At 41.6% G+C, this 11,381-nt stretch overlaps 1 protein-coding gene across 1 annotated transcript; it reads left to right on the forward strand.

The window, feature by feature from the left end:
- Window positions 1-2,277: 2,277 nt before the first annotated feature.
- LOC124470648 (nischarin-like) lies at window positions 2,278-3,839 on the forward strand. The gene is made up of 4 exons (XM_047024596.1): window positions 2,278-2,362; window positions 2,582-2,743; window positions 2,850-2,893; window positions 3,423-3,839. The coding sequence occupies exons 1-4, from the start codon at window positions 2,281-2,283 to the stop codon at window positions 3,837-3,839; spliced, it is 705 nt and encodes a 234-aa protein (XP_046880552.1). The 5' UTR covers window positions 2,278-2,280.
- The last annotated feature ends 7,542 nt before the right edge of the window (window positions 3,840-11,381 follow it).

An 11,381-nucleotide genomic window follows, 5' to 3' on the forward strand; every position in this document is an offset into this window, starting at 1 on the left:
GAGCAGGTGTTGTCAGTGAACAAGCTGTAAATCTGTTGGTTAAGAGACTTGTGAAAAACTGATGCTAATTATCTGGGAAACATTTTTTAACAGCAGTCAAGTTGTCATTGTTTGTGTCAAACAAGTTGTGAATTTGTTGTAACATTAAAACAGGAGATCATGACTGTGCTCGAAGTGATGCTCGAGCTCCAGCGGTTTGCTTTGTAGCTGAACAAATCTTTCGTAAAACGTAGCAGAATCAAACAAAGAGATTAAACATAGATGAACAAAGCTCTATTTGAACATTTCAGGGATATAGGGGGTGGAAGAAAATACATTTCCTATGTGCATGTGCTGATCACAATATCAATTTCCTTATCACCTGTTCACACAGCCAACTCCAGAATTACTGGCAACACATTGGCAAATATAAGTGACTGATGTGTTCACAAATACACAGTAATATTTAGGAATTTACCAGCAGTAAAATATTATAGCCTGTATACATAAGGTGACACAAAGGCAATGTTTATTTAACCCTATTGCAAACCTGTAGGCTGAGCTGAAAATGAGTGCACAAGAGAGTAGGACCCTGGCGTATCTGGAGAGATTCTGTAAAGAGGATTGGTCTCTGATTCCTGACAAACTCTATTTGACTGTAAATCATGTAATATTTGTTTTCTCTATTCACTATCAACACCGTCCTATCCTCAGAGACTTCATCTTAAGTTGTAAGCCTTAAACCCACAACTCAGCTTAATTTTGTAACTCTGTTTGCGAAATGAAAAACATTTTCTACATTAAGGAGTTAACAGTTTGCCCTGTAGCAGAACAGCATTCAGATGTTTTTCAATCCGCAGACATTATCCTACGTAATCAGTTGTGAAACGTTGCATTTGCACTACAATGCATTTCACAATGGATTTTAGAAACAGTATAATAACACTAAATGCCCTGAAATATTCAAATAGAGCTGTGTTTATCTATGTTTAGTACAACTAAATGCCCCATTATTTTCACCTTGTATGCATTGCAGTAGGCTACTGTGTATGAGTTCTCTTTATCTCACACGCTACCTCAATCCTAAAAACCAACTGCTACTTGAATCAACTATTTAAGGAGGCAGCAATTCAGTATTTCTTACAGTACAACTTCAGTATAACTTACTGGGGGAGTAGGATTTTGACAACACTGTTCATCATACCTGCCGAAATCCCCCCCCCCCCCCATATCTTGGGACTATAAGATCTGACACCCCCCCCAAATGATTTTGGTGGCTCCTCATGCCCTGTAGAGTGTGCCATAAAAAGCTTTTGATACTAGTTGTATGAATGTAAAAGTTAGAAGGGGGGAGGATTTTGGCAACACTGTTTTTGTTACCTGCCGAAATCCCCCCCCCCTCAAAAATTGGGACTGTAAGATCTGACAAACCCCAAAATTATTTTGGTGGCTCCGTATGCCCTGTAGAGTGTGCCATAAAAAGCTGTTGATACTAGTTGCAAAAATGTAAAAGTTAGAAGGGGAGTAGGATTTTTGCGACACTGTTTTTCATACCTGCTGAAATCCTCCCTCCCCCAAATAAAATCTCAGGTTACCTGTGACAGCTGCCTCAGAACGTTCCATCACGGTTGTGCTAAAATCCAACTGAGAGGAATATGCCTGTGCTGCCTGCCATATATCCCTGACCTGTTATCATGGTCAAGCCTCAAACTTGTTAAAACTCTTATTTAAATGATCACTATTTCTTTCTTTTTTTCTACCTTTTGTTAAATATTTCGGTCCAACACCGGCGGCTTGCTGTCCTCGTTGCGACATGCTTGCTTAATTGCTGGGCTTGAGTTTCTCCACTCCCCCCCCCCCCCTTTCTTCTCATAATGTCTGCTATCCTTCCACTCACTGTAGCACCACTTCTGACACCATGTCGTGTTGGGTTCTTAAGATATGTAAGAAGGACGCAGCAGGGTAGATTCACATGGCTTAACTTTATTCACTCCCGGAACTCTCTCCCAATACCGGCCCCTGGTGCCCAGACAGTCTCACCTATTATAGATCACACCACATGAATTAGGCCCAAACTATCAAAACTCTTTTTTTTTCAAAAGACCATGATATCAATATACTGTTGTCAATACAGGCATGCAAAAGATACCTATGTCTTGTTTTTTCAATGCAAGTTCTCATTTATAAACTGATGACAGGGGCCTCCCAGAATGCAGAGCAAAATGTCAGGGCTCATCTATTTCCTTTGCAAAAGCAGTTCAATAATGGCACACTGGCACTTAGGGCCTAGCTGACCTCCTCATGTCCTACTGCCTGGCCATGAAGCTCAGTGACCTGCAGAGTGTCAACGTGGGACTGTTTGACCAGTACTTCAGAGTTGTGGGTGAGAAGATCTACTGGGTCTGGTCACTTGCATTAATCTGACTTAAGACCCCTGCTTTGAGAGTTTATTTAGATAGTTGGGCATTTAATTAGGAATAAGGACATAACCCTTGTCTTCCACAAGGCACGCATGCATGTATCCAGTTTGTTTCATAGATGTCGAGCTCTCCTAGTGTGGACCTGTTCTCTGTGGTTGAACGGCTTGTTCTGGTGTCTTCAGGGTCTTCAGCAGACCACATCCTCTGCTGTCTGACTCGAGACAGCTACGGCACCCACCACTTCCTCCAGCAGCTGATGACGGTGCTGTCTCAACTAGAGAAAGCCCCTTCCCCTGAACCCTCCGAACAAGACTTCTACACTCAGTTTGGGAACAAAAGCACTGGTACTTCCAATAAATATATCAAGGGTGAAATTACGTTTTATTTGGAAGGAAGTCTTGGCCCTTCTCCTGTGGGTTTCAGTAAGTTGGTTTTTGTCGCCACCTGCAGGGAAGATGCAGAACTATGAGCTGGTCCACTCCAGCAGGGTGAAGTTACATTACATTTACATTTATTCATTTAGCAGACGCTTTTATCCAAAGCGACATCCAAGAGAGAGCTTTACAAAGTGCATAGGTCACTGATAATAACAACAAGATAGCCCCAAAGCATTGCAGGTAGCCAAAAACAGAAGTACACATTGTGAACAACCAAAAATAAGTGCTAAAGGGAAGAAACCATAAGAGCATGTAGTTAATTAAGCAAATTACAATTACACAACATGAATCTCTAAGTGCAAGTGTACCTGTAGGAAAGCAATAAAAATAGGATTTAATATAATACAACAGTTTAAATCAGCTACCACTAACCAACAAGAGCAACAGTCTAAGCAAGAGTCATTGTGATCCTTGAGGAAACTAGTGTTGGGTTCAACAAACCATTCCTAAGTACCGTTGTACTCCCGGAACAAGTGCGTCTTGAGCCTTCTCTTGAAGGTGGAGAGACAGTCTGTGTCTCTGATGGAGGTGGGGAGTTGATTCCACCACTGGGGGGCCAGGCAGGAGAAGAGCTTGTGTTGGGAAGTTTATGTACCCCAGCGAAGAGGAGATCGGGGACCTCACCTTCATCGTGGCTGAGAGGAAGAGTCCGGCTGGTGCCTTGTGCTCCTTCAATATCCTGCTCTACGTGCTGGTTTTCCAGGTCCAGACCACGGGCACCGGTCCAGGCTCCCCCCTCCCCCCAGGGTCACCTCCAAACCAGCAGCCTCTCCTCCGGCCCAAAACCCTCATCCTCACCAGCACAGATGTCTTTCTGCTGGACGAAGATTACATCAGCTACCCGCTGCCAGACTTTGCCAAGGAACCCCCGTCTTGGGACAAGTACCAGCTTACAGACGCCCGCAGGATCCGGGACCTCGACCGAGTTCTGATGGGTTACCAGACATACCCACAAGTGCTGACCCTGGTGTTTGATGACGTGCCCGGTCCTGACCTTGACTGAATGGCTGGTTGATCAGCTGACGGGCCAGTTGCTGGCTTCTGGCTGACTGTTTCATCAATTGGCTGGCTGGCTTCTTTAGCACGCTTACAAAGATTCCTCTCCTCACAGACACATGATTTGAGATACATTGACTTCTTTTTTATGTTATTATAATGCATCCTGGGAATTTGTATAGAGTAGTCCACATGAGTTTGATATTTATTAGTTAGCTATGGCTTCTTCTTCCACAGATTGTCTCCTTGGCTACCTATAGATAAATAAATACCGCTCCTGTGCACTATCTGCACAGAAGCATATTTTTCTGTTGAATGTGTTGTCACATTATGATAAGACAGTATAACTATCATGTAAATGATGTGAACTATTTTATTATTGTTTTGGATGAAAGAATTGTTGACAGTCTTGAACCAATTTTTGATGACGTTAGTTTTTAGGTGTGAATTTGAACAGTATTATTTGTCATCTGTACTTTGTACATCCTTGTACAATTTAATTTCTGCATAGGTTTATTTTTTGTTGGAAGTTGGAAAAAAAGCAATCTGTAACGAGTGTTTCACTTTAACACTGCTACTCGAATTAATAGTTCAATGAATGGAACAATTGATCGGAAGACTAGGGTCTTTGGAAAGATGGTACCTGTTTGCACAACAGAATGAAACACACTGACAAACTATATTTCAGAGGTAAGAGTTAACAAGCGTTATTGTTATTATTTAGGATATTTTGTTTCTCTATTATCTCTGTTTTATGTTTTATTTTCAACCCCTTGTGCAGTCATAACATTCTGTATACATGTATATAGACTAAGCAACTATAACACTATGATACCATATACAGTATTTATATCCTTTTGCCTATTAGAAGATGGATTGGTGGAATCTTTTACTTGCAATTTTTGTGTACACTACACACAAATGCATGGTGATAAGGTTTTGTAATAATGATAACCAACAACCTGCTCCCCTGTAGATATGCTTACTTTAACAGAACACATTTGTTTAACTCTATGTAGGCTATTGCAAATTATTAGGCTTCAATCGTTTTTTTCTCCATACCGAATAAACTTTTTCAAAACTCTTAGTAATTGCTTAACAGCACAAGGCTGCTGTGACATACAATAATGATGAATGATGAGGGACTATTTCCATTTAGACATTAGAAGTGTGATTTTGATAGGGAACATCACTGCCTAGTATGGGATGTTGATGTGGAATCTGGTTTTCCAGATTCCAGATTTAAAGGCGGCAGACTGGGCTCATCTTGGGCTAGTAAGTGTTGACAAGTGAAAGTTGACAGTCCTTATATGAGACAAGCCATAGTTGGAAAACGACATTCTCTACCAGGGGTCTATTGGGTCGTATACAACGTACAGCCGACGTGTGAAATGGCTAAACTAACTCCTCAAGTATACCCAGCCAAAAGTATGAGCATTCATGATGTCAGATATTGATGTTAGATGAGAGGGCCTGGCTCGCAATCTTTATGGACTTCTGCTTTGTTCATTGGGTTTAAATCAAGCCAAATGGAATGGAGGTGTTTTTTTGAGGGTTTTGAGCTTGAACCTTAGTTCTTCAAACTTTGTGGCAACATTTTGGGGAAGGCCCTTTCCTGTTTTGGCTTGATTGTGCTCCTATGCACAAAGTGAGGTCCATAGATCCATCTGCGCAGTAGTGATCGGCCGCTGTATCGACGTTCCACCTACACTCGCCCGTCCCAATTGCAAGCACACAATAACCCAGTGGCGTAGTGAAACCCTTTTTACTGGGGCACGTGCCCCAGTATAAATCTGCTGTGCCCCAGTAAAATCTAAAGTTAGAGTTTTAACAATTTACTTTATTAGTCAGTGTATTCATTTAGATTTATAATCTCTGAAACGCAGTATCCCAATCAATGCTTGTAAAACAAAAAAAACTGTATTTGCGTTCAAAGGAATGCAGAGAAATGTAAGTGCTTGCATTAACTATTGATGCCCCTTCCAAAGCTGATATCAAGCTTGCGTCCCTGAACAGTTGTATAGTGGGTTAAGCAAGGGGAGTTTCTATAGCCTATAGTGCATTGTGTGCAGCAAGCTTGACAGAAAAAAAGGAATAAGAATAGGCAGTGCCGGTCCTTCCTATAGGCGACATAGGCGGCATGAAGAGGGGGGCGGCAATTTCCTAAGTGCATCCATTTAAATCAGGGGTGGGGAACGTCCGGCCCGCGGGCTGTATGCGGCCATCATTTGGTCATCATTTGGTCCGGCCTACCATGGCACTGCAGGAACCATATTATTATGCATTATTCGTTGGCCGCAGCACTATTTTAATGTGTGGAAGAGGACCAAAAATGTCCAGAAATGTTCACTGCACCCCAGTCAAAGCAGGCTGCATCCGTGCCAGCTAACATCACAAACCTCACAAAGAGAAGCAGTTCCAGCGATCACATTAGGGATGAGTAAATTAAATGTTTGACCCATAGCAGGCACAGTCTTAAGTTGATAAGGGTTTGCCCCCGAATGATTTTATAAATATCCAAATGGGCCTTTGCAGAAAAAAGGTTCCCCACCCCTGATTTAAATGAACCCTGCCGCTGTCCTTGAGTTTCAAAAGCACAACCAGCAGAGGGCGCCAACCACGGCACGTCATATGTCCGTTTTTGTGGTTGACCATTGGGGTGTGGGGGTGGGCCATAGGGGGGGGGCGCTCACCTCGGTTTGGGGGGGGGGGGCGTCTTTTTCAATTTGAAATATTCGATGCGCAGTAATATGGAATGTTAAAGAATGTTATGAGGACAACCTGTGAGGTTATGCTGGATTTTACAACGGCATGGAACGCAATATAGCCAATCACAATCAAGGATGGGAACAACCAGTTTTAGAAAGCCTATTTTACCACTGCTTTTGACATCACCATTCGAACAGCCCTCACTGATTTCACGTAATGCTCTCTGCATCGAGCCTACGGCAACTCCCGAGGGACAAAACACCCTTGTCCGTTGTCACATAGAAAGGTCTGCTACAGTAGCAGAGCCTGTTTAAGGAGAGCCTGCCCACTCCCTATTAAGCCCCATTGTACCGAATTGTGTTGCAGTTTCACCAGAGTTCCACCGGGAGTGATCGCGGTCGAGTGCAAAATGAATGGGAGTCTATGGAGCTAAACGGCTAAATTTGTCTCTTTGGCCTGATTGTCGTTGATAAATCTCAGATTTGATTAAAGTTTTTGTATGTTCAACATGGATTACAGGTCAAAAGTTGAATGAACGAGTACTTATGTCCTTTCGATTTCTTACGGGGTAAGTCGTTGTTGCCCATAACACACTAGCATTCTGCTAAAGAATGTTGATTGGTTAGTGAAGGACTGACTACGACCAGAGATCCCGCTTGATGGCATCCAAAGCAGAACCAGAATGTCAGAGCATTAGCAGCATTAGCAACAACATTAGCAAGCCAAAACTCTTTCTAGCATTTGTATTGACAGGGAGAGCCTAACCTGTCAGCTGTGTTGTGATGCCTTGAGAGTAAAGTGGAAGTAACCAGAGCTTGCCGTCAAGCAGTAGCTCTGGTCGTACGATGTGTATGACGTCAATGCCATTTTCAAAGGCTTTTTAGAACAGAAAGGCAACTTTAAAACAAATCTGTGGTGTGTGTTTTTTTTTGCCTCCCCTTTCGATTTCAGAATTCAAATTACTTGACAAAAAATTATATCCTGAGAAAAGTGGATTTTGAGGGGTATAGCTCCATAGACCACCATTCATTCTGCACTCGACCGTTAGCGCCCTCATATGGAACTTGAGTGGAACTGTAACCAGTTGAGAACCCGGAAGTTTCCCGAGAATGGGAGTTCTCTCTTTATTAGACATTCTCTGACAGTAGGCTATCCTCAGGATTTGTAAGCTAGCTAAACTTAGACTGTATCTAAAATAATTTTGTAGACATAACAATGGATTCTGCCACTAAATTAGTGACTTGGCTTTATATCTGGACATACCATCCACAACCGAAGTGTGTTACACAATGCTTCTGGTACCCAGAATGCCCTGCGGCAAGCTGAAAAGCTACTAAGTTAAGGGCATTAGTTTAGTTAAATAAGAGTTGTTTTAAGTTCTATTGTTGTGTTTGTTCTGTTTTAATATGTGTAATGCTATGGTCTATAGTTTAAATAATTTGAGTGTTCACCTATATTGCAAATTTTGTCTAGTTAGATAGATATCCAAGCTGCACGCCAAATATGTGTATTTGGGTATGCGCAGCTTATGCTCATAGCTTAAAAATGCAGTTAATACTCCACTTCACATACACACAGGGTTCTTTCCGGGGTTTGCAACTTAAGGGGGGCCTCAAAATTGTCCTCTGCCCAGGGCCTCCAAATAGCTAAAACCGCCCCTACCTGTGCCCCAGTAGAGTATCTAGATATCTAACACGACCTCTGCAATATCCCTTTTTAAATAACGAATTGAAAAAATCTTCCCAGACCTAATCTTCAGCCAGAGCCTGTGGAGCCTGCTTTATTAGACATTCTCTGCTACAGCTCTTACTTTGAAATGTGTAGTGGCCCCTCCTTTCACCCCCCTCACGTATCATCTGTCTGGTCAGGGTATTTTGTATGGAGCTAGAAAGCTGACAGAAGTATCTGAATTTGAATATGAAAGATCTGAAATATTTGTATGTCAAATTTCATTAAACTGAAATATTTAGCTGTTAAATATATAATATTTGATCTATTTGTATGCCGAATTTAATACAACTGAATTTTTTTGATTCAGAAATACACATTTATAAAATTCAGATTGCGGGAATTCAGACTGCAGAAATACCAATTTTATTTGAACTAGGCCAAAGGTGAAACAGCTTACTTTCACAGGGAAAAGTGGATGATTTCAGAACGACAAAACTTTGCCTCAGAACAAACTAAGAAAATAATTTTCTCTTAAATTGAATTTATTTGTGCCCTGTAACCCTGGGTTTCAAACTACTTTTCAGTTGTTTACATAATTGTAACGCCTCATCACCACATACTCATCACATAGCTTACTTTTTTATCACAGGAATTGAATATGCACTTTAAACTGGTAAGAAAGAAAAGGTTCTTGCTCAGCAGAAGTGAATTGTCCTTTGTGTGCTCCCTTGGTAGGCAGTCAGCAATATTTGATCCTGTTTCTCAGACAGATGAGGGGAACTGGCATGATTGCAAAACACCCTCATTGTCTGGTTTCTGTCAGGTCCTTGAGGGATTGACATCGTGTTGTATCCTTGCACAGAATATTTTGCTGCTTCTGTTTTATATTAATATAAAAGTCCACAATTAAATGTGTTAAACAAACTTGTTGTATTGTCTGTATTTACCAAAAAACTGGAATGTGTTTTTTTAAGGATCGTAAAAACAGGAAACACTGGAACACACGGAGCAGTTTGGAGCTGCATGTGTGGCACTGTGTGGAACTGACCTTCTACCTTCCTGTTATTGCTCCGAGCTGCCTGCTCTAAACCTCCATCTGACCAACTCACAGGGTGACATCAGCTGACCTACAATTCAAACATTTTCATCAAGTGTACAACTATTGGAAATGAATCCTTCTAAAATGTTTTCATTTTACAACGGTAGCATTTAGAAATAATAATAACAATAAGACTTTATTCAAATAGCACATTTCATACAAGAATTGCAGCTCAAGGTGCTTTACATAAAATCAATAAAAACAATAATACAAGTGATAAAAGTAATAATGACGGAACCAAATGGATGATCAGTTAAAAGGATCAAAAGAACATTGAAGAGATTGTGTGAAAGTTCACAGGATTCAAATCTTATCCTCCATGAATTAAAAGAGCGTAATGTTGTATGTATTATAATTTGGAGGGAGCCCTGTCTTACCTGTTTACATTCCTACAGAGCTTTATAGTCCATGAAGGGGAACAGTCAAGCATCCAGGGGCGGAGAGTAGAAAATTACAATTCTCCCCTCACACCATAACGTTTTGGTCAACGTTCTATGACGTTAGAGGAAACGTTGGTAATTGTGCACGGTCGCTGGTATAGCGCCAGAAGAGAGTTGTGTGGACGCTGGTAATCGTCGGTAATCGTCGGTAATCGTCGGTAATCGTCGGTTATCGTCAGTAATCGTCGGTGATCGTCGGTGAACGCTGGTCCCCCCCAAAAATGTTTTTGAACATGTACAAAAGCTCTCATGGAGACCAGCTAACATTGCACGCGTTTGGCTATCGTTAGTCAGTCGTCACCCTAGCGTTACTTGGTTGTTATTCATCGTTTGCTTTTGTCTCACGTTGTCGCGACCCAGTGACACGTCATCACACGCTAATAGTTTTCAGCATATTATGTCTATGGTTTTCAGGGGTGTCTTACTTGGTTGCTGTTACACTCTCCTCAAGCGTCAGTCCCACGCTAGTCATGCGTTATAGTCACGCGTTAATCACACTCCAGATGTGTCCACCTCGTCGGCCTACAACGCTCGAAATTGAACGATTAGAACGTTCAGAGAACGTTGACCAGAACGTTATGGTGTGACGGGGCCTTTAAGCTAACAGTATTTCCTTCCTCTCTTGAAGAAAACCTGTGTTATAGTCAGGAAATGTTATGCCCACAAGTAAAATGTTTAGCAGGGTTAAGGTTAAGTAAAGCTTAATGTATTCAGTTGATTCCTGGATATTCCAGGGCAGGGATGATGTACAGAGATGGTATGATATGTGCTGTACTGTTATCTGTGATCTTGTTAATAGAGCTAATTATAATGTAATTCCTTACAGAGCATGATGCTTTTGTCCAAAACTTCCTCTGGACTGAAGCATCATACTTGACTCAGGAGGTTGTCCATAGGTCGCCATTTCTGGCCTAAATCAGTAGCATCCTGTCCTGGTGGCATGTCAAACTCATGGACTTTCACAGAGTCATAATGACAGTAATGGCGATGTGTCTGTATATGGCCCTATGATTGTTGTGTTGAACTAATTCGCCTGACAACAGTACCATAGTGTGGATGTGTACATTGGACCTTCAGTACTCAATGTGGTAGGTTGGTCACTGCCCTTGGAAATATCCAGTTATGGCATCTGTTTTGTTGTGAATAATATACTCTACCTTGTAGAGTGTCTGGGAAGAATGTCAGTTTATATCTGTTTTTAGGCTGAAAAGAACAGAAGCTTTTGGTTTGAAATCACTTAAAGCCTAAAGCCAACAGATCATTGTATCTTCTCAGAGGTGGATTTTTTATAATACCATTTGTGGGGAAATTTTTGCTAAACTACAGTCACTTTCTCTCATCACGCAAGTCCAAACTGTCGGCCTAAATCAAAAGAGTACAATGAAAGGAAATGAGTGTGGAACAGATGAGGCAGCATTGTGTGACAAGGGACACCAAGTTGACAGAGGGTCAGGTGCTCTGGGAAATCACAAGGTTTTTGTGTTTTTATAAGATTCACGGTTTCCTCTTGTGCCCCTGGACCCCCCAGATAGATGGGCACCATGACTTAAAAACAAATATATAGGACACTAATCATTATTCAAAGCACAATGCCTCTGCAACTTGTTTCAGTCAAGTCTAGACTGATAGT

Source organism: Hypomesus transpacificus, chromosome 9 (assembly GCF_021917145.1).
Source record: "Hypomesus transpacificus isolate Combined female chromosome 9, fHypTra1, whole genome shotgun sequence".
NCBI classification, from domain to species: domain Eukaryota; kingdom Metazoa; phylum Chordata; class Actinopteri; order Osmeriformes; family Osmeridae; genus Hypomesus; species Hypomesus transpacificus.

Coding starts and splice junctions, on each gene's coding strand:
- LOC124470648 (XM_047024596.1), top strand. CDS start 2,281: ATGTCCTACTGCCTGGCCATGAAGCTCAGTGACCTGCAGAGTGTCAAC. Junction 2,363..2,581: donor CCAGTACTTCAGAGTTGTGG/GTGAGAAGATCT, acceptor TGGTGTCTTCAG/GGTCTTCAGCAGACCACATC. Junction 2,744..2,849: donor GTTTGGGAACAAAAGCACTG/GTACTTCCAATA, acceptor CGCCACCTGCAG/GGAAGATGCAGAACTATGAG.